Raw genomic sequence first — 20,130 nt, 5'->3', positions numbered from 1 at the left:
CAGTGCTCTGCATAGAGTAAGAGCTCAATAAATGCCATGGGTTGATGATTTGCCTCTCCCATTGACATTCCACCTCCCAAAGCTGGATTCGGATCCCTTCTAGACGGTAAGATTGTTGCGGGTAGGGTATGTATCTACCAACTCTGTTGTTGGATACTCTCCGAAGTACTTACTACAGTGCTCTGCACTCAGTAAGTGCTTAATAAATACCATTGATTACCATTAATCCAATCCAGCCCTGGAGGATGTGGACCAACCCGAAACATTTTGTGATTTGGGGTTGGTTTTTGCTGCCCTCTTCCAAACTATACAATGAATAAAACATTTTTCATGAATTATAATAATATCCAAAAGCTAACTTGTAAATGTCTGAACTTCACTCAATTTGAGGATTATCTTTTTGTATACAGCGTTTGGAGAGTAAGCAGAAATTGGCGTGAGATTGTTATACAAGATAAAAAAGCAAATCGGAGAAGGAAATATTACATAACACATCTGAAACGGAAAACAGATGCTGGGGTAATGTATCATGTCATAAAAAGCAATTTGCCTATCTTAAATTTTCATAATTTTTGGCTTATTTCTTTTTCCCTATTCTGACTTTTGATTAAACCAGCATTAAACTTAAAATTTTTACCTTTCTCCAATCTTAACCTGTGACCTGGTTTCTTTAAACAAACCTTACCCACAGCATCAATAAAATGTTGGTACGTAGTGTCTCGTTACAAAATGCCATTTGTGAGTGCACTATTGATATTATTTAGAATTAGCTATCATCTCACCTTTTAAAGATCCCTATATAAAGTCAAAAATTAAAACCCTCTAAAGGGAAGATCATCGACCTAGTATGGAAGTTCAAAACAGAGAGTAGTTTTGATTCTATTAAATCTGTCGGTTCATCGACAGTGTTTATGAAGTAGATACTGTATGCAGCGCACTGAATGGGTGCTTAGAGGAGTTCAATAGAGGTAGATGACATGATTCCTGGTTGTAAGTAAAAAAAATGTCGAAGTTATGCAAAAGACATTGATATTCATCTATATTAATGTCTCCCCATCTAGATTGTAAACCCATTATGGATAGGGACCGTGTCGCCAACTCCATACTCTCCTGAGTGCTTAGTACAGTGCTCTGCATATAGTGAGTGCTCAATAAATACCAACGAATGAATGATGAGATGATAAAAGGAATGGTGGGACCTAGGGAGAAGAAAAATTAATCTATCTTTAGACATGCAAGGCACTTTAGAAAAAGTTAAATTGTACAGTTAGACGGCTGATTCAAGTGGGAAGAGGCAAATTATGTGAGCCTTATGAGATTTCTTGGGAGAATGCACAGTAGCAGGATGGAAGAGAAATATTTGAGTCAACAAAACAGCAAATCCCCCAAATGGATGCTAGCTTGTTCCTTTTCCTCCAGAAGCTAGTTTGATTCTGGTAGGGCCATGTATTGATTAGGGGCAGATGTGTGCCCCGGCCAGGAAAACTGAGGATTATCCTAGTTTGGAATTCACTCAGGAAGCTTGGGTAGCTCCTTGGCTGGATGCTGTTGTATGGTAGACTTGAAGTTGTTCTAATAATCCAGGACAAAACCTGCACTAGAGAAGCAGCATGGCCTAGTGGATAGTACAAGGGCTTGGGAGTCAAAAGGACCTGGGTTCTAATCCCGGCTCTGCCACTTTTCTGCTATGTGACCCTGAGTAAGTCACTTCACTTCTCTGTGCCTCAGTTACCTCATCTGTACAATAGGGATTCAGGTTGTGAGCCCCATGTTGGACATGGACCGTGTCCAACTTGATTAGCCGGTGTCTCCCCCAGCTCTTAAAGCAGTGATTGTCACATAGTCAATGCTTAACGAATACTATTAAAAAAAAATCTGCCTTAAAAAAACAACAACACACTTATGGTTGATCTTTGGCTTCCATGAATATTCAGGACCAAGGATAACCTGGGGTTGAGTTCATCCCAGGGTGTACTAGAGAGGAAAACTTGAAGAGTATCTGCGTTGAAGTAACTGGTAAAGCCTGGAAAGCAATAATAATAATAATCATAATATGGTATTTGTTAAGCGCTATGTGCCAGGTACTGTACTAAGCACTGCGGTACTAAGTAAATCAGGTTGGACACAGTCCCTGTCCCACATGGGGCTTAAAGTCTCATTCCCCATTTTACAGACGAGGTAACTGAGGCACGGAGAAGTGAAGTGACTTGCCCAAGGTCACACAGCAAGCAATTGGCGGAGCCGGGATTAGAACCCATGATCTTCTGACTCCCAGGCCCGTGCTCTATCCACTATGCCATGCTGCTTCCCAGATATACCAGAGAAAAACCATGGAATGCAGTGAGGAGGAAGAGGGGCCCTTGGAGAAAGCCTAGAAGGATACCTATTTAGAAGGGAAGAAATGAGAAGTTATGGAAAGAGACTTTGAAAGAGGAGTTGAAAGATACGAAAGATGTCATTGATTCATGTGAACTGATAGATCAGTGGACTATTTGTAAGTTCTGTCAATTCCTTTCAGTGATTTGGGGCAAGTCATTTGATCTTCAATCACTTCTTTTTTTAAAAGATAATAATCTTAGAGTATTCTGGAAGTTTCTTGAAGAAGGTTGTCACTGAAATACGAGGAATACTCTCATCTACTTGGATTGCTGGAAAACCTCGTCAACTCTAAGTGAGTTTCTCACGTGGCCTACTTGAAAGAGCACTGGCCTGGGAGTCAGGGGACCTGGGTTCTAATCCTGGTTCTGCCAATTGCTTGCTGTGTGACCTTAGTTAAGTCACTTAACTTCTCTGGGCCTCAGTTTCCTCAACTATAAAATGGGGATTCAATACCTGTTCTCCCTCTGTTTTACGACCATGAACCCCATGTGGGACTATGTCCAATCTATCTGACTTGTTCCTACCCTAGCATTTAGAACAGTCTTGACATATGATAAATGCTTAATAAGTACCATTAAAAAAAAAGGCATTTACTGAGACTACACTACCCAGAACCTTGTACTATGGGTGACCGTCAAATCTCAACCAACCAATCAATCAGTGCCTTCTCTGTGCTTAGTACTTTACTCAAGGGCATGGGAGAATACAACAGAATTAGTAGACACGACCCCTCCCCTCAAGGAATTTACAATGCAGTATGGGTGATTGACTATAAAATAAATTACAGGTAGGCTGAGGTAATAAAAGATATGTACATACGAGCTATGTGGGGACCAGGAAAAGGAAGAGCATGAGTACCTAAGGGCTTAGGGGGTGCAGACATGCTGGAGGGATATAGGGTAAGGAGATGAGAAATTTATTGGGGATGGCCTCCAAGGGGAGATGTGGTTTGAGAAGGGCTTTGATGATGGGGAAAACTGTGGGTCTGCCCAGTGCAAAGGGAGAAGGGGCTCCAGGCAGGAGGGAAGGCATACGAGCCCATTGTTGGGTGGGGATTGTCTCTATTTGTTGCTGAATTGTACTTTCCAAGTGCTTAGTACAGTGCTCTGCACACAGTAAGTCCTCAATAAACGCGATTGAAAGAACGAATGTGCAAGCTTAATGACAGGAGAGATGAGAATGAGGCAGTGTGGTCTAATGGAAGAGCACCGGCCTGGGAGTCAGAGGACATGGATTCTAAAATCCTGGCTTTGCTAATTGCCTGCTGGGTAACCTTGGGCAAGGCACTTCCCCTTCTCTGTGCCTCAGTTTCCTCAATTGTAAATTGGGGATTAAATACCTGTTCTCCCTTCTTACTAAAATTCTAAGATTGTGAGCCCCATGTGGGACATGGACTGTGTCCAACCTGATTAATTTACTTACCAGTACCAGTAGTTACCAGTACTTAAAATAGTGCTTGACACCTAGTAAGCACCTAACAAATGCCATAGTAATACTGAAGCACTTTGACTTAGATGGGCTTGAGAAGAATGAAGTGTGAGGAGCTGGGATGTAGTGGTGAGAGAGGGGTAAGTATAAAAGTCAGGGTGGATTAAATGCCTTGATGATGTGGAGTTTGTGCTCAGTGTTGAGAGGAATGGACAACTGAGGAGGGGGGAGGTGTGCACAAAAAATGCTTTAGAAAAATGATCTGGACAGCAGAGTGATGTATGGACTGACGATGTGAGAGAGGTAAGGCAATCAGCGAGGAGACAAAATCAAGCCGGGACATGACAGTTAACCTGGGCCAGTTTGAGTAACGAGGAAACTGGAAATTCTGTGGGGAAAGGACAAGTAGGATTTTGTGAAGGATTGAATGTGGGGGATGAAAGACAGGGAGGAATCAAAAATAAGTCCAAGGTTATAGGCTTGACAACCAGGTAGGATGTTGGTGCTGTCAACTATAATGGGGAAGTTTGGCCTTCAGCCTATCCTTTTAAACACTTGATATACACCATATTTTCCAAACACTGTTAGGAGCTTATCATTCCAGTTTTTGTGGTATTTGTCAAGTGATTACTATGTTTCAGGCACTGTACTAAGTGCTGGGGTAGTTACAAGATAATCAGGTTGGACACAGTCCCTGTCATATGCAGGGCTCACAGTCTTAATCCCCATTTTTCAGATGAAGAAGCTGAGGCCCCGAAAAGTGAAGTGACTCACCCAAGGTCACAAAAGCAGACAAGTGGGAGAGCTGGGATTAGAACCCAGGCCTTTCTGACTCCTAGGCCCATTCTCTATCCACTAGGCCACCCTGCTTCTCACTCCCTTGCGTCGAATCTAACAATTTCTCCTCACATAAAACAGAAACTCCTAACCATCAGTCTCAAGGTATTCCACTAGTGACTCCCTCTTAGCAATCTGCTCTCTTTGGCTTTTCTCCAGTTGGCACTCTTTACTTTCAATCTATATCCCTTCCCACCTTCAAAGAGTCATGCCCTAGAGGCATTCCCTCATTTATCTCCACCTCCCCACCCCCACGCTACCCCAGGCCTACTGCATATCTTTCTTTATTTAATGTTGATTATCATTTGCATCTCTGCTCTATGTGAGGATCCCCCAAGTTAGTCCCACACTTACCAGGTAATAACTGGTATTAAGTGCTTACAGTGTGCCAGGCACTGTATTAAGCACTGGGACGGATACAATCAAATCAGGTTGGACACAGTCCCACAGTCATAATCCCCAATTTACAGTTGAGGTAACTGAGGCACAGAGAAGTGAAGTGATTCATCCAAGGTCACACAGTGGACAAATGATGGAGCTGGATTAGATAGCAGGGACTAAACTCAAAAACTACTAAAACAGGTAGCAACATCCTCCTGTGGGGCCCCTTTCTAAAAATCAGTTACTTAACTTCCGGTTCCACCTGGAACACTGCCAATTACAGAGGAGGTTCAGAAAAGAGTTAACTAGGGAGAGGAAGCCCCATGGCCATTTGAAGTTAAAGCTCACCAGAGAGACTCTTGGAACAAGATACATCAGTAAAAGTTCTCCTAGTTGGGGTCAGGAAGTCAGGATCCCTTTGGAATGATAATAATAATAATAATGTTGGTATTTGTTAAGTGCTTACTATGTGCCGAGCACTGTTCTAAGCGCTGGGATAGATTCAGGGTAATCAGGTTGTCCCACGTGGGGCTCACAGTCTTAATCCCCATTTTACGGATGAAGGAATTGAGGCATCGAGAAGTTTAGTGACTTGCCCAGCATCACAGCTGACAGGTGGTGGAGCCGGGCCCAGAGTTGGAGACAGTGATGAGGTGGAAGGGTAACAATTTTGTCTTGGCACTTGACAATCTTAAGGGAAGGATCCTGGAGTGAACCTGAAACCTGAGATTCCTGGAGAGAAGCTGAAGGGAAGCAGCTGAGAGAAGCAGCTTGGGGGAGTCAGGGGACCTGGATTCTAATCCTGCCTTCCCCACTTATTTTCTGTGTGACTTTGGTCAAGTCGCTTAACTTCTCTGTGCTTCAATTAGCTCACCTGTAAAATGGGGAGTGTGAGCCCTGTGCGGGACATGGACTGTGTCCAACATGATTTTTTTGTAGCTACCCAGTGCTTAGTACAGTGGCTGGCACATAGTAAGTATTTACTAATACCATTTAAAAAAAAAAAAAGATCGGACTAGGGGAATATGAGCACAGGAAGGATTCTGATGAGATAATGTTTTAGAGGAAAAGGAAAGGTGTTTTGGATTAGAGTGCTTTTATATTTCCCTCATTTATGCATTAAAATAATTTCTAGGTGTTTTTTTCAAAACTCATTTAGAGCTATAGTCCTGCTGTGCTTGCACTGGCAAGTGGATGCTGGAGGGATGTATTTGCCCGGAATGCTGAGGGATGGGAAGGGAGATGATGCCTCTCATCTCATCACCAAAGCCGTGATGGCCTAACGGGTGAAGATTTGGGGTTTGTTTGGCCCTCAATTCTCATTTGTTCCTGGAAGGGAAGATACACAGTGCTTTAGGATCTTGCAATCGATCAATAGTATTCATTGAGCATTTACTGTTTGCAGAGCACTGTACTATGGGCTTGAGAGAGGACAGTATGACAGAGTAGGAAGACACGTTCCCTCTTCACAAAGAGCTTATATTCTAGAAGAGACTGACAACTATAAACAAATTATGGATATGTATATAAGTGTCGTGGAGCCAAGAGTGAGATGAATAAAGGAAGCAAATCCACGTGTAAGGGAGAGGGAACAGAGCAAATTAGGGCTTAGTCAGGGAAGGTCTCTTGGAGAAAATGTGATTTTAATAAGGCTCCAAAGGTCGGGAGAGTGATCATCTACCAGATATGAAGGGAGAGGGTGTTCCAGGTCGGAAGCAGGATGTGGGCAAGTGGTTGGCGATGAGATAGATGAGATCAAGGAGTAGTTTGATGTTAGAGAAGCAAAGTGAGAATGCTGGGTTGCAGTAGGAAATCAGAGACATACGGTGGAGGGGATGAGGTGATGTGAGTGTTTTAAAGCCAGCGATGAGGAGTTTGTTCGATGTGGAAGTAGATGGGCAATGCTTGGAGTCAGGAAACATGGACTAAGTAGTTTTTTGTGTTTTTTTTTTAAAAAAATGATCCAGGCAGCAGTGTGAAGTATGAACCAGAGTGGGGAGAGAGAGGAGTTTGGGGGGAAATAAGTAGGCTAACGTAGTAGTCAAGGTGGGATAAGATAAGTGCTTGGATTAGCATAATAGCAGTTTGGATGGAGAGGAAAGGGCAGATTTTAATGATGTTGTGAAGGTAGAAACCAGCAGAATTTGGTGACAGATTGAATATATGGGTTGAGCGGAGAGAAATGAGTTGAGGATAATGCCAAGATTATGGGCATGTGAGACAGGGAGGACGGTGGTGCTGTCTACAGTGATGGGAAAGTCAGGAGGAGGTTAGAGTTTGGGTGGAAAGATGGGTTCCTTTTGTATCTTGAGAGTATCTTGCAGATACTATCATCATTTCTCAAAACTTTCTTAAGCAGTTCTAAGGGCTACTTCAGCCAGGAGAAGGCTGAGGATACTCCACACTGTGCCTTTCCCTATTGAAGATTTATCAATTTGGGTCCACATCTCTCCTCTTTTAGATTGTAAACTCCTCTTTGACTTCTATTTTAAAGGCCTACTGCTGTGATCCAATTGCCTTCAGGTGCTCAGCAAATGCTGTTGATGATGAAAAGTAAATTTAATACCTATCAGAGAATGGTTATCTAGGCAGTTAACTATCAACTGCAATATTATCTCATTCGATTTTCTTACGCCAGGGTGACAGACTGCACGTCGAAGACGCTACCACAAGGCTTACCGTTTTAAATCGATCAGCTCTGAGACCTGTTCAGATTCAAGCCAGAACACCGTTCCCTTACAAAGAGATTCCACCGGTAACTTGGCAGGCGAGTTTAACTTCTTCGGGCGGCAGCGCGACACCTCAGACGACGAGCCGGCAAGAAGAATACGTTAAAGTGAGTCCCCACCACTGGTTGTGAGACTGGCTAAGGCAGACTTCCAGTCTCCCACTTTAGGTGCTTTTGGGAACGGCCCGAAAAACCTACAGATGAACAGGGGCCGGCTGAGCTCTGTGCAGCAAGTCTCAGCAGATGGGAGAGGCTGTGCGGTTCGTTCAGTCATATTTATTAATAATAATAATGACAATGATGATGGTATTTGTTAAGCACTTATTTATGTGCCAAACACTGTTCTAAGTATTGGGGTAGATACAGGGTAATCAGGTTTTCCCACATGGGACTCACAGTCTTAATCCCCATTTTACAGGTGAGGTAGCTGAGGCACAGAGAAGTCACACATTGGCGGAGCCGGGATTAAGACCCATGACTTCTGACTCCCAAGCCCATGCTCTTTCCACTAAGCCATGCTGCTTCTCTGTAAGCAGTTTATCGAGTGTTTGCTGTGTGCAAAGCACTGGACTAAGCACTTAGGGGAGTACAATATAACACCTCCACATCAGACAAAAACTCCTCACCATTGGCTTTAAAGCAGTCCACTCCCTTGCCCCCTGCCCCCACCTCACCTGGCTATTCTCCTTCTACGACCCAGCCTACACACCACACTCCTCTAATGCTAACCTTCTCACTGTGCCTCCATCTTGCCGCCAAGCCCTAGCCCACGTCCTACTTCTGGCCTGAAACACCCTCCCTCCTCAAATTCGACAGACGATTACTCCCCCCACTTCAAAGCCTTACTGTGGATGCATCTCCTCCAAGAAGCCTTCCCGGACTAAGCCCCCCTTTTCTTCTTCTCCCACTCCCTTCTGTGTCGCCCTGATTTGCTCCCTTTGTCCTTCCTCCCTCCCAGCCCCAAAGCACTATGTACATATCTGTCATTTATTTATTTCTGTTGATAATAATGTTGGTATTTGTTAAGTGCTTACTATGTGCACAGCACTGTTCTTAGCACTGGGGTAGATATAGGGTAATCAGGTTGTCCCACGTGAGGCTCACAGCTAATCCCCATTTTACAGATGAGGTAACTGAGGCCCAGAGAAGTTAAGTGACTTGCCCACAGTCACACAGCTGACAAGTGGCAGAGCAGGATTAGAACCCATGACCTCTGACTCCCAAGCCCGGGCTCTTTCCACTGAGCCACAATGCTTCTCTATTGATGTACGTCTCCCCGGCCTCTAGACTGTGAGCTCGTTGTGGGAGAAAAATGTTTCTGTTTATTGTTATATCGCACTTTCCCAAGCACTTAGTACAGATGAGGTAACAGACACGGAGAATAATAATAATAATTCTGGTATTTATTAAGCACTTACTGTGTGCCAGGCACTGTACTAAATGCTGGGGTGAGTACAAGGAAATCAGGTTGGACACAGTTCCTGTCCTGCACAGGGCTAACAGTCTTAACAAGTGAAGTGACTTGCCCAGAGTCACCCAGCAGACAAACGGTGGAGCTGGGATTAGAACCCAGGTCTTCTGACTCCCAGGCCTGTGCTCTTTCCACTAGATCATACTGCTTCCCTCTCTTCTACCCTTCCTCCTTCTCTCCCTCCCTCTCTTCTTTGACCATACTCCTCTCCTGCCTAAGGTGACCAGACTTCTGGTCAGTCCCCTTAGATAAAAACGATCCGCCAACCCGAAGATTTAGCGTGTTTTGCTTTTACTGCAGGTTGCCAAAACGCTTTTTACCGATGAAGCTATAAAACCTTGCCCGAGGTGTCATTGTCCGGCAAAGTATCAGCCAATTAAGAAAAGGGGACTGTGTAGCCGAGAAGCCTGTGCTTTCGACTTCTGCGTTTTATGTTTATGCACTTATCACGGGTCAGAGGACTGCCGGGGCAGATCTGCGAAGCGAAGAAATAAAAAGGACGTGCTCCCGGGAAGTGACCAGAGTAGGCAAAACTTAAAACGACTCTAAAATAAGGAACACTCCTCCCCGTCACCCACCTCTTCGTTGCCTTATTTTGTCTTTTACTTAAGAATGTTTGGAAAGAATGATTCAAAAAATGTTCTACTCTTAGCAGCTCGCGATTGGTGTCACCTACAGATGATCGCTCTCTTTATCGTAAGTTTTTGATGTGTTTTTGAAAGCTATGAAAATTTATATTTGTTTTCCTGTGTGTCACTTTCAAATTCTTAGTCTCTTCAATAAAGTGCTCTCAAAGTTGTGTATATATGTATGTATTTTAAATTACCTGAAAAATTTTGAATCTGTGATGTACGTAGCTTATTAAAATATTTTCTTCTTCTTTTATGATTTCATAATTTTCCAAATCCAAATTGAATTTTGGGAAAGGGGTTGCTTACAGATTTAGCAAGTGGATACTACATTAAAATGAAATGTTATAAGTAGTAATGTTTGTCAAGAAATATTATTTACTACTACCCAACTTTGAAACTAACTGTAAAAAGTATGAAAATGCCCTTTATATTTATTTTTAAAAGAAAAACATCACTTATGAGGTGCATGTTTTTTGCTCATCCTTTTTAATGCTTTTTATTAAAAAAACTCTAGAACTTGATATCCTGTGGTGATTTCCCTTCTTAAATAATGCATCGAGTATTTAGATCCCAGAATATTCAAACTGTCGGATAAGATGAAGAGTTCCATTTATAAAGCAACAATCAAGGAAATGTTGGTAAATTTATGGCAGAGACAGAAATGGACCACTTCATCTATTAAAGCCAGGAGAATGAAAAGCGATTTTGGGATCATTTTTCAGGGAAGACAAACCTATAATTGTAAGAAGATGGTCAGCATCATCGTGGGGGCATTTTAGTGGGATGGAAACTTTATAGGGTGAATTATCATATAGTATAATGTTGAAGTCTATATTTGGCTTTACATTTCAACTTATTGTTGATGACATTCCTTTGATAGTATGAGCAGCTTCTAAATATGAAATTAAAATATCTAAGAAATTAGCTATTAAATCCAAACACTGCCTACTTTAGAGTGCTTCCATTGCTTATCCTGAAAATTACCAAACACTTTTGCTGCCACTCCAAGGACACACTTCCCATTGTAGCTGATTGTCATCAGTTAGCAATTTTTTTTATTCCCTTTATTCCCTTTTTTTATGTCCTTCGCCGTTGCTGCACTAGTTGGGTCTTCTGCCCTAGGCGGTCCTATAATTGATAATTATCGTATTTATTGGCATTTACTATGTGTCAAAGACTGATTCCCACCTCCTCTTTTCTCTTCCCCCACTCCAGCTGGGATCACTCAGTGGTATTTATGCTTCCTGTGTGCTGAGCACTGTGCTTAGCCATTGGGAGAGTACAATATAATAGAGTTGGTAGATATATTCCCTGCCCATAATGGGATTACAATCCAGAGGGATGGAGGAATGGGATCAGTACAGTAGATACTAGAGAAGGAGAGCGGAAGATCAATCAAGCAATCAATGAGAGTGGGAGATCAATCAAGCAATCGATCGTTTGTACTGAGCATCTACTCTGTGCAGAGCAGTGTACCAGGTGTTTGGGAGAGTATAGTAGAGATAATGGCATTTAATAATAATGGCATTTATTAAGCGCTTACTATGTGTTTAACTCTGCATTAAGGACTTGGGAGAGTAATAATAATAATAATAATAATGTTGGCATTTGTTAAGCGCTTACTATGTGCCGAGCACTGTTCTAAGCGCTGGGGTAGACATAGGGGAATCAGGTTGTCCCACGTGGGGCTCACAGTCTTGATCCCCATTTTACAGATGAGGGAACTGAGGCACAGAGAAGTTAAGTGACTTGCCCACAGTCACACAGCCGACAAGTGGCAGAGCTGGGATTCGAACTCATGAGCCCTGACTCCAAAGCCCGTGCTCTTTCCACTGAGCCACGCTGTACCCTATAACAGAATTAGCAGACAAGTTCCAAGCAGCGTGGCTCAGTGGAAAGAGCCTGGGCTTGGGAGTCAGAGGTCATGGGTTCTAATCCTGACTCTGCCACTTGTCAGCTGGGTGACTGTGGGCAAGTCACTTCACTTCTCTGTGCCTCAGCTACCTCCTCTGTAAAATGGGGATTAAGACTGTGAGCCCCACGTGGGACAACCTGATTACCCTGTATCTACCCCAGCGCTTAGAACAGTGCTCTGCACATAGTAAACGCTTAACAAATACCAACATTATTATTAATCAGGTTGTCCCTCGTGGGACTCACAGTCTTAATCCCCATTTTACAGAGGAGGTAACTGAGGCACAGAGAAGTGACTTGCCCAATGTCACGCAGCCGACAAATGGGGGAGTCGGTTTTAGAACCCACATCCTCACTTCCAAGCCCGTGCTCTTGCCACTAGGCCATGCTACTGCTCAAAAACCTTGCCCTCTTCCATGCTGCCCTCCATGACTGCTATCTTCAACTGATTGCTCTTCAACGGCTTTCCCTACCCCTGCTTTCCAACATGCTCATGTCTCCTCTATCCTAAATGAAATTAATGTGGTGTGTTGATTCTAATTTTGCCATCTAATGGCTGTTCAGCTTTATGTCTGGAGCCCCTACTTTTTACCTTGCTCGTTCTGTTTTAAAAACATAGGTCACAGAGTTCTTTCCCCTTTCTTGACGTGAATATGAAATAGTGTAGTAAGTGAATTAAATTATCAAATCATTACAGTGAATTTATTAAATTATTCTATAAAGGTGAATTAAATTAGTGTAAGAACTAATTGATTAAATTATTACAGTGAATTAAATGATTAAAATTATTACAGTCCCTAGGCTGTAAGCTCATTGTAGGCAGGGAACTTGTCTACCCACTCCGCTGTATTGTACTCTCCCAAGCACTTAGTACAGTGCTCTGCACAAGTAAGCTCTCAAATACCTTTGATGATTAAATCAATTTGCTTTCAAATTTACAATTTTAATATTTGACGAGACGAATAATGCTAAAATCTGTGGGGTAGGATTTGATGTAATTTGGAATTCAAAATAAAATGAATGGAAAAATAGGATTTTAAGGAGGGACACAGAAGATGTGTTTGCTTTATTTGGTTTGGGATTGTCTCTGCTGCTGAATTGTACATTCCAAGCGCTTAGTACAGTGCTCTGCACATAGTAAGCGCTCAATAAATATTATTGAATGAATTGGAGGCGGCACAGGGGAAAGGAACTCTGCAAAGTCCAAGGTCACACAGCAGACGGGTGGCTGAACTGGGATCAGAACCCAGGTCCTTCTGACCCCCAAGCCCACGCTCTATCCACTAGGCCAGGTTGTGGCTTTGGAATCCATCATCTGAGGAAAGGTGACCCCCAAGTTCACCCCTCAGAGCCCTTAGTATGGTAACTACCTTATGGTGAAGAGCCAAGAATGAGATGAGCCCCTGACTCACCCCTAAGGTTTTTTGCCCAGGTTTCCTACTCAGAAGCAGCATGGTGTAGTTGACAGAACACAGGCCTGGGAGTCAGAAGGTCATGGGTTCTAATGCTGCCCCACCACTTGTCTGCTGTGTGACCTTGAGCAAGTCATTTCACATCTCTGGGCCTCAGATACCTCATCTGTAAAACAGGGATTAAGATTGTGAGCCCCACATGGGACAACCTGACTACCTCGTATCTACCCCAGTACTTAGATCAGTGCTTGGCACATTGTAAGTGTTTAACAAATGCCATAATAATAATAATAAGGATGAGAAGGTCCAAGTCCTTGGAGCCTCCACTAGATTACCTGACCAGGCTGACATGACGGGGCCTTCAGCTCACCCTCAGAGCACATCCCTGACCCAGACAGGTTTCTGAGCTGGCCGCTGGGGACGAGAGGGCCCTCAGTTTACCCATCAGACAACTTGTCTGGACTGGTCATGAAGCCTGAGGGTGGGTGAGGTGACGGGGTGGTCTCCTGATCACTTCTGGAAACTTGACTGGGCTTAGTGCTAATAGTTTTACCCTACACCATGTTCACGGAGCAATGGCTGGTATCTCATAAAAAATGAAGAGATTAATAAATAAATAAATAAATAAATAAATAAATAAATAAATAAATAAATAAATAAGGTATTTGTTACGCGCTTACTATGTGCCAGGCACTGTACTAAGGGTTGGGGTGGATACAAGCAAATCGGGTTGGACACAGTCCCTTGGGAAGCAACGTGGCTCAGTGGAAAGAGCCTGGGCTTCGGAGTCAGAGGTCATGGGTTCGACTCCCAGCTCTGCCGCTTAATAATAATAATAATAATGTTGGTATTTGTTAAGCGCTTACTATGTGCCAAGCACTGTTCTAAGCGCTGGGGTAGACACAAGAGAATCAGGTTGTCCCATGTGGGGCTCACAGTCTTAATCCCCATTTTACAGATGAGGTAACTGAGGCACCGAGAAGTGAAGTGACTTGCCCAAAGTCACACAGCTGACAAGTGGCAGAGCCGGGGTTTGAACCCATGACCTCTGACTCCAAAACCTGTGCTCTTTTCCACTGAGCCACGCTGCTTCTCACTTGTCAGCTGTGTGACTGTGGGCAAGTCACTTAACTTCTCTGTGCCTCAGTTACCTCATCTGTAAAATGGGGATTAACTGTGAGCCTCACATGGGACAACCTGATTCCCCTGTATCTCCCCCAGCACTTAGAACAGTGCTCTGCACATAGTAAGCGCTTAATAAATACCAACATTATTATTATTATGCTCACAGACGAGGTAACTGAGGCCCAGAGAAGTGAAGTGACTTGCTTAGGGTCACACAGCAGACAAGTGGGGGAGCGGGGATTAGAACCCATGACCTTCTGACTCCCAGGCCCGTGCTCTATCCACTACACCATCTTGCTAAACTAATTTTTCTCTGAGGGCTGAAATAGAGAAAATGAAAAAGAGTAAATTCAGGGGAAATTTGAGACATATGAAGAGCTTCTTATCCATCAGGGGTATTTCTTGAATGCTTGCTCTGTGCAGAGTAATGTACAAAATGCTTGGGGGAATATAATATAGCTGGTAGACATGATTCTTGTAGACAGACTCTTAAGAAAGTTTATAGAGGCTTCATCCCTGGAATTAAAACATTTACCAGAAGGACCAATCAGCCAGTCGATCTTATTTATTGAGCGCTTACTACGTGCAGAACACTGTACTAAGCACTTGGGAGAGTACAACAGAGTTGGTCGACACATTCCATGCCCACAGGGAGCTTGATGATCATTCGAAGTCCTATCCAGCAATATAATTTTTTGATTTTTCTGGAGAGATGTGTTGTGGCTTTTTTCATTCCCCTAGTCATTCGCCAGTCATATGTAGCCACCTTTTTCTTGTTTTATACTATTAGGCAAAAGTTTGACCACCGGACTGTAACCTCATTATGGGCAGGAAACGTATCTACCAATTCTGTTAAAATGTCTTCTCCCAAGTGCTTAGTACAGTGCTCTGCAGAGTAAATGCTTTAAAACTACAATTGATTAATTGATTGTTTACCATATTCTAGATGAAAGGTAAGAAATACGACTGGAATTATCGTGCCATCTTACTGTTCTCCGTTACTGGCAAAGTCCTGGCCAGGATACTTCTCATTTATTACCACAATTTAGATGAAAGGTTAAAAATATGATATACTTCTCATTAATCATCTATTCTTGATATTGCAGTGTGGCTTTAGACTGCAATATGGGCCAAACATGTTCACTTCTGCACATCAGATGAAGGGGAAGAGTAGGAACCAACATCAAGCCCATAATCACAGAATTAACAGAAGAGGTGGCTACAGTAAACCTAGGCTCTGGCAGTTAGCCAACAAGCCTGGCTGCCCTCGGAAGTTTATCAAGATAATAATTCTGCTTCATCATAAAATTTGAGTTAAAAAAAACACTGTCAGAGTTAAGGGAGGATTAGAAACCAGGTCCTTTGACTTCCAGGCCTGTGCCTTAGCCACCTTTGCTGGATATTTTCAGTATTCCTACTAATAATGATGTTGGTATTTATCCTCCCCGTCTCTCAGGCCCGCAACCTCTGTGTCATCTTTGACTCGTCTCTCTCGTTCAACCCACACATCCGAGATCCATCACCAAGACCTGCCGGTCTCACCTTTACAACTTCGCCAAGATGCGCTCTTTCCTCCCCACCCAAACGGCTACCTTACTGCTACGGGCTCTCGTTATATCCCGGCTAGACTACTGTGTCAGCCTTCTCTCTGATCTCCCTTCCTCCTCTCTCGCCCCGCTCCAGTCTATTCTTCACTCCACTGCCCGGCTCAACTTCCTGCAGAAACGCTCTGGGCATGGCACTCCCCTCCTCAAAAACCTCCAGTGGTTGCCTATCAATTTTCGCATGAAACAAAAGCTCCTCACCCTTGGCTTCAAAGCTCTCCATCCCCTTGCCCCCTCCTACCTCATCTCCCTTCTCTCCTTCTACAGCCCACCCCGTACACTCCACTCTTCTGCCGCTCACCTCCTCACCGTCCCCCGTTCACACCTGTCCTGCCGTCGACCCCTGGACCACGTCCTCCCGCGGTCCTGGAACGCCCTCCCGCCTCACCTCCGACAATCTAATTCTCTTCCCCTCTTCAAATCCCTACTTAAAGCTCATCTCCTCCAAGAGGCCTTCCCAGACTGAGCTCCCCCCTTTTTTCCCTCTGCTCCATCACCCCCCTTCACTTCCCGGCAGCTAAACCCTCTTCTCCCCCCTTTCCCTCTCCTCCTCTCCCTTTCCCATCCCAGCCCCTCGGCACTGTACTCGTCCGCTCGACTGTATATATCTTCATCACCCTATTTATTTTGTTTAATGAGATGTACATCACCCTGATTCTATTTTATTTGCCATTGTTTTAATGAGATGTTCTTCCCCTTGACTCTATTTATTGCCACTGTTCTTGTCTGCCTGTCTCCCCCCATTAGACTGTAAGCCCATCAAAGGGCAGGGACTGTCTCTATCTGTGGCCGATCTGTACATTCCAAGCGCTTAGTACAGTGCTCTGCACATAGTGAGCACTCAATAAATGCTATTGAATGAATGAATATTTAAGCGCTTACTATGTGCAGAACACTGTTCTAAGTGCTGGGGTAGATACAGGGTAATGGGGTTGTCCCACATGAGGCTCACAGTTAATCCCCACTTTACAGATGAGGTAACTGAGGCACAGAGAACTTAAGTAACTTGCCCACAGTCACCCAGCTGACAAGTGGCAGAGCTGGGATTCGAACCCATGACCTCTGACTCCCAAGCCCGGGCTCTTTCCACTGAGCCACGCTGCTGTCCACCTCACAGAACAATTTAGATGGGGCAATGGATAGATGATGCTTTATTAATAATCATAACGGTATTTGTTAAGCGCTTACTATGTGCCAAGCACTGTTCTAAGTGCTAGGGTGGATACAAGGTGATCAGGTTGTCCCACGTGGGGCTCCCAGTCTTAATCCCCATTTTACAGATGAGGTAAATTCTCAGCAGGAATTCCCTCCTTCTAGCCGTTGGACTCCCAGACCATGGTGGGGTGTGGGGTTGGAATTTTGGGAAGGTTGCTAGAGCAGGGGATTCAGGAAAATTGATGGAGCAAGAGGTAATTTCAGAATCATCACTAGGCATTAAAGCGAATGATCGTTATGTGTAGACATGATTGCGGATCTTAATAATAATAACTGTGGAATTTGTTAAGCGCTTAACTACAGTGCCAGGCACTGTACTAAGCGCTGGCGTGGATACAAGCAAATGGGGTTGGACACGGTCCCTGTCCCACGTGGGGCTCACAGTCTCAATCCCCACTTTACAGATGAGGGAACTGAGGCCCAGAGAAGTGAAGGGACTTGCCCGAGGTCACCCAGCAGACAGGTGGTGGAGTCAGGATTAGAACCCACGTCCTTCTGACTCCCAGGCCCATGGTCTAGCCCCCAAGGCATGTGATCATGCATACCCACACACTAATAAATCTCACCTTTTGAAGTGTCATCTTTCAGCCTTGCATCCCCTTTGTCCTGAGACAGAAATTTCGATGCCACGAGGGGGAACCAGAGATTCATTTTTAGGTTAGCATCCAATTATTTTGTGTTTGAAGAAATACGGGGTGTGTAGAATCATTTCATCACGATCTTCAAAATAAAGCCGAAACTTCATATATTTGATATTTTATACTACGATTTACAGATAGACTGAATGTGTCTAGAGAGTTTTCAAAATCCATGTAAGAAGGACTGGAATGAGTAAAATGAGAATCCATGCAACATAGTCCTTTCATTAGAGCTCAAAATTTCAAGTCCTCAGGTCACTGCTGACAAAATTTTTTAGCTTACAAGAAGGTACAGTACACGGTCAGGTAGTAGTGTGGCTCAGTGGAAAGAGTCCGGGTTTGGGAGTCAGAGGTCATGCGTTCTAATCCCGGTTCTGCCACTTTGCTGTGTGTGACCTTGAGCAAGTCCCTTCACTTCTCTGTGCCTCAGTTACCTCATCTGTAAAATGGGGATTAAGACTGTGAGCCCCAGGTGGGACAATCTGATTACCTTGTATGCCCCCCAGCACTTAGAACAGTGCTTGGCACAATACCATCAACATCATCATTATTATTATTATTATTATATAAAGCATTTGGCCTTAGGTCACTAGGACCATCATCAAAAACTTGGCCAAATAACACTGGGTTCTTGGCCCTGTGGAAGTCAAGATAATGATAATGAGAATGGTAATAATAATAATTCAGCATTTACTACGCGTCAAGCACAATATTCAGTATTAGATAGAAGATAATCAGCTCCATCATGGGCCTCACAGTCTGTGAAGGAAAAACAAGTTTTGCAGATGAAGGAACTGAGGGACGTAGAAATTGTGATTTGTCCCAGGTCAAACAGCAGTCAACAAGTGGTGGATCTGGGATGACAGAGTGGAAGTTTTGGGAGCAATAGTTCACTGCCTAAGAGCACCTTCAACTAAAATTTCAACCTTCCAGTCTTACTGAGAGCCCTTTAAATTTTAATTGATTAAATCAAAAGCTTTTGGGATAAAATCGAGGAAGATATGCTTTTATGCAATTTGATGATTCTCAGAAAACCATTCTGGAGGAGTGTTAGGAGGGTAATAATGCAAATAAATAATGCAAAAAAAGTTTTAATTACAGGTTTAAATTTTAAGCTGTGCCTGGAAATACAGTTAAATCTTTCTCTGTCACTTTATACAATATTGCCTTTTTTTTATGGTCCATTGTGAATCTCCTCTCTCCCTATTTTCCCCAAGTTCCAGTCTCCAAGTTCCAAAAAGAATAGTTTTTCAAAATTGTGATCTTTTAGAGTATGTTTTTAGAAGGTTTGTTATATCCATCGGTGTATTCTCTCCCTGTGCTTAGTACAGTGCTCTGCTCACGGTAAGACCTTAATAAATATTATTACTATTATTAGTAATTAATATATTTTAAAAGGGAACCCGCAGGAAGGAAAGAGAGGTGCTGGTGGCCCAACTTATTTGAATACCATTCTAGAAAAAGATGGTATTTTCATTGTTTGCGTAAGGATTGTTTAGAAACAAATCACTTTAGCCTGCAGAGGTAAAGTATTTCACATTCACTCTTGGTGACTGAGGTGAATAAATGACCTTGAAATTATCTGAAGTGAGTACGACAGTTTATTTTCAATGCCTGAGGAAACTGCAAAGATAATCAGTAGCTAGAAATGTGTACATTTCACAGCTTGCAAATGTGAAAGTTGCCCATTAGATAGTGGTGAAATATAACTTTTATTAGCTTGAACAAAGTTAGTGATGTTAGAAGGCTCAGGGAGAGTTTAGACGAGTGTGAGATTAATTTAAATGTGAGATCCTGGATAGGTGATTGGGCAAGGGAGGGATGGTTAATAATATAGTTAAAATAAATATAATAGGTATAATAATTATTATTATAGTTGAAGATAGTTAAGAGATTTTGGAAGGTTGGTTCTTTATTGTCAGGGCAGGAGGGCAACGGTTATACAATTGTAAATGTAAATAGTGAATATCTTTGGAGATAGATATAAACCGGATGAGCAATTGGTCTGATCAGCATAGCATGCATGATACCCTTAGGAAATGATCGAGATGAATCAACTTGAAGGAAACAGTCTATAAAGTAAATTATGCTCCATTGTTCCTACTGGATGCAAATGATTGGGAATAGCAGTGTGGCTCAATGGAAAGAGCCTGGGTTTGGCAGACAGAGGTCATGGGTTCTAATCCCTGCTCCGCTGCTTGTCAGCTGTGTGACTCTGGGCAAGTCACTTCACTTCTCTGTGCCTCAGTGACCTTATTTGCAAAATGAAAACTGTGAACCCCACATGGGACAACCTGATTACCTTGAATCCCCCCAGCGCTTAGAAACGTGCTTGGCACATAGTAAGCGCTTAACAAATACCACCA

General features: G+C 43.3%; 1 protein-coding gene across 2 annotated transcripts in view; it reads left to right on the top strand.

The window, feature by feature from the left end:
* The window catches only part of FBXO43 (F-box protein 43), a 37,851-nt gene that overhangs the window by 16,190 nt on the left and 1,531 nt on the right, over window positions 1-20,130 (top strand). The window contains exons 3-5 of one of the 2 annotated variants that reach the window (XM_029063614.2): window positions 411-519; window positions 7,664-7,861; window positions 9,525-10,377. In XM_029063614.2, coding sequence (XP_028919447.1) covers window positions 411-519; window positions 7,664-7,861; window positions 9,525-9,773 — 556 coding nt within the window. In that variant the 3' untranslated portion in view covers window positions 9,774-10,377. Of the gene's footprint in view, window positions 1-410; window positions 520-7,663; window positions 7,862-9,524; window positions 10,378-20,130 lie in introns of those variants that run through there. The other variant, XM_029063616.2, reaches the window with a different exon arrangement.

Source organism: Ornithorhynchus anatinus, chromosome 4, assembly GCF_004115215.2.
Source record: "Ornithorhynchus anatinus isolate Pmale09 chromosome 4, mOrnAna1.pri.v4, whole genome shotgun sequence".
In the NCBI taxonomy this organism is placed as follows: Eukaryota; Metazoa; Chordata; class Mammalia; order Monotremata; family Ornithorhynchidae; genus Ornithorhynchus; species Ornithorhynchus anatinus.
Note: the sequence above shows the minus strand (reverse complement) of the source record. Positions and strands in the feature narration are given on the sequence as shown.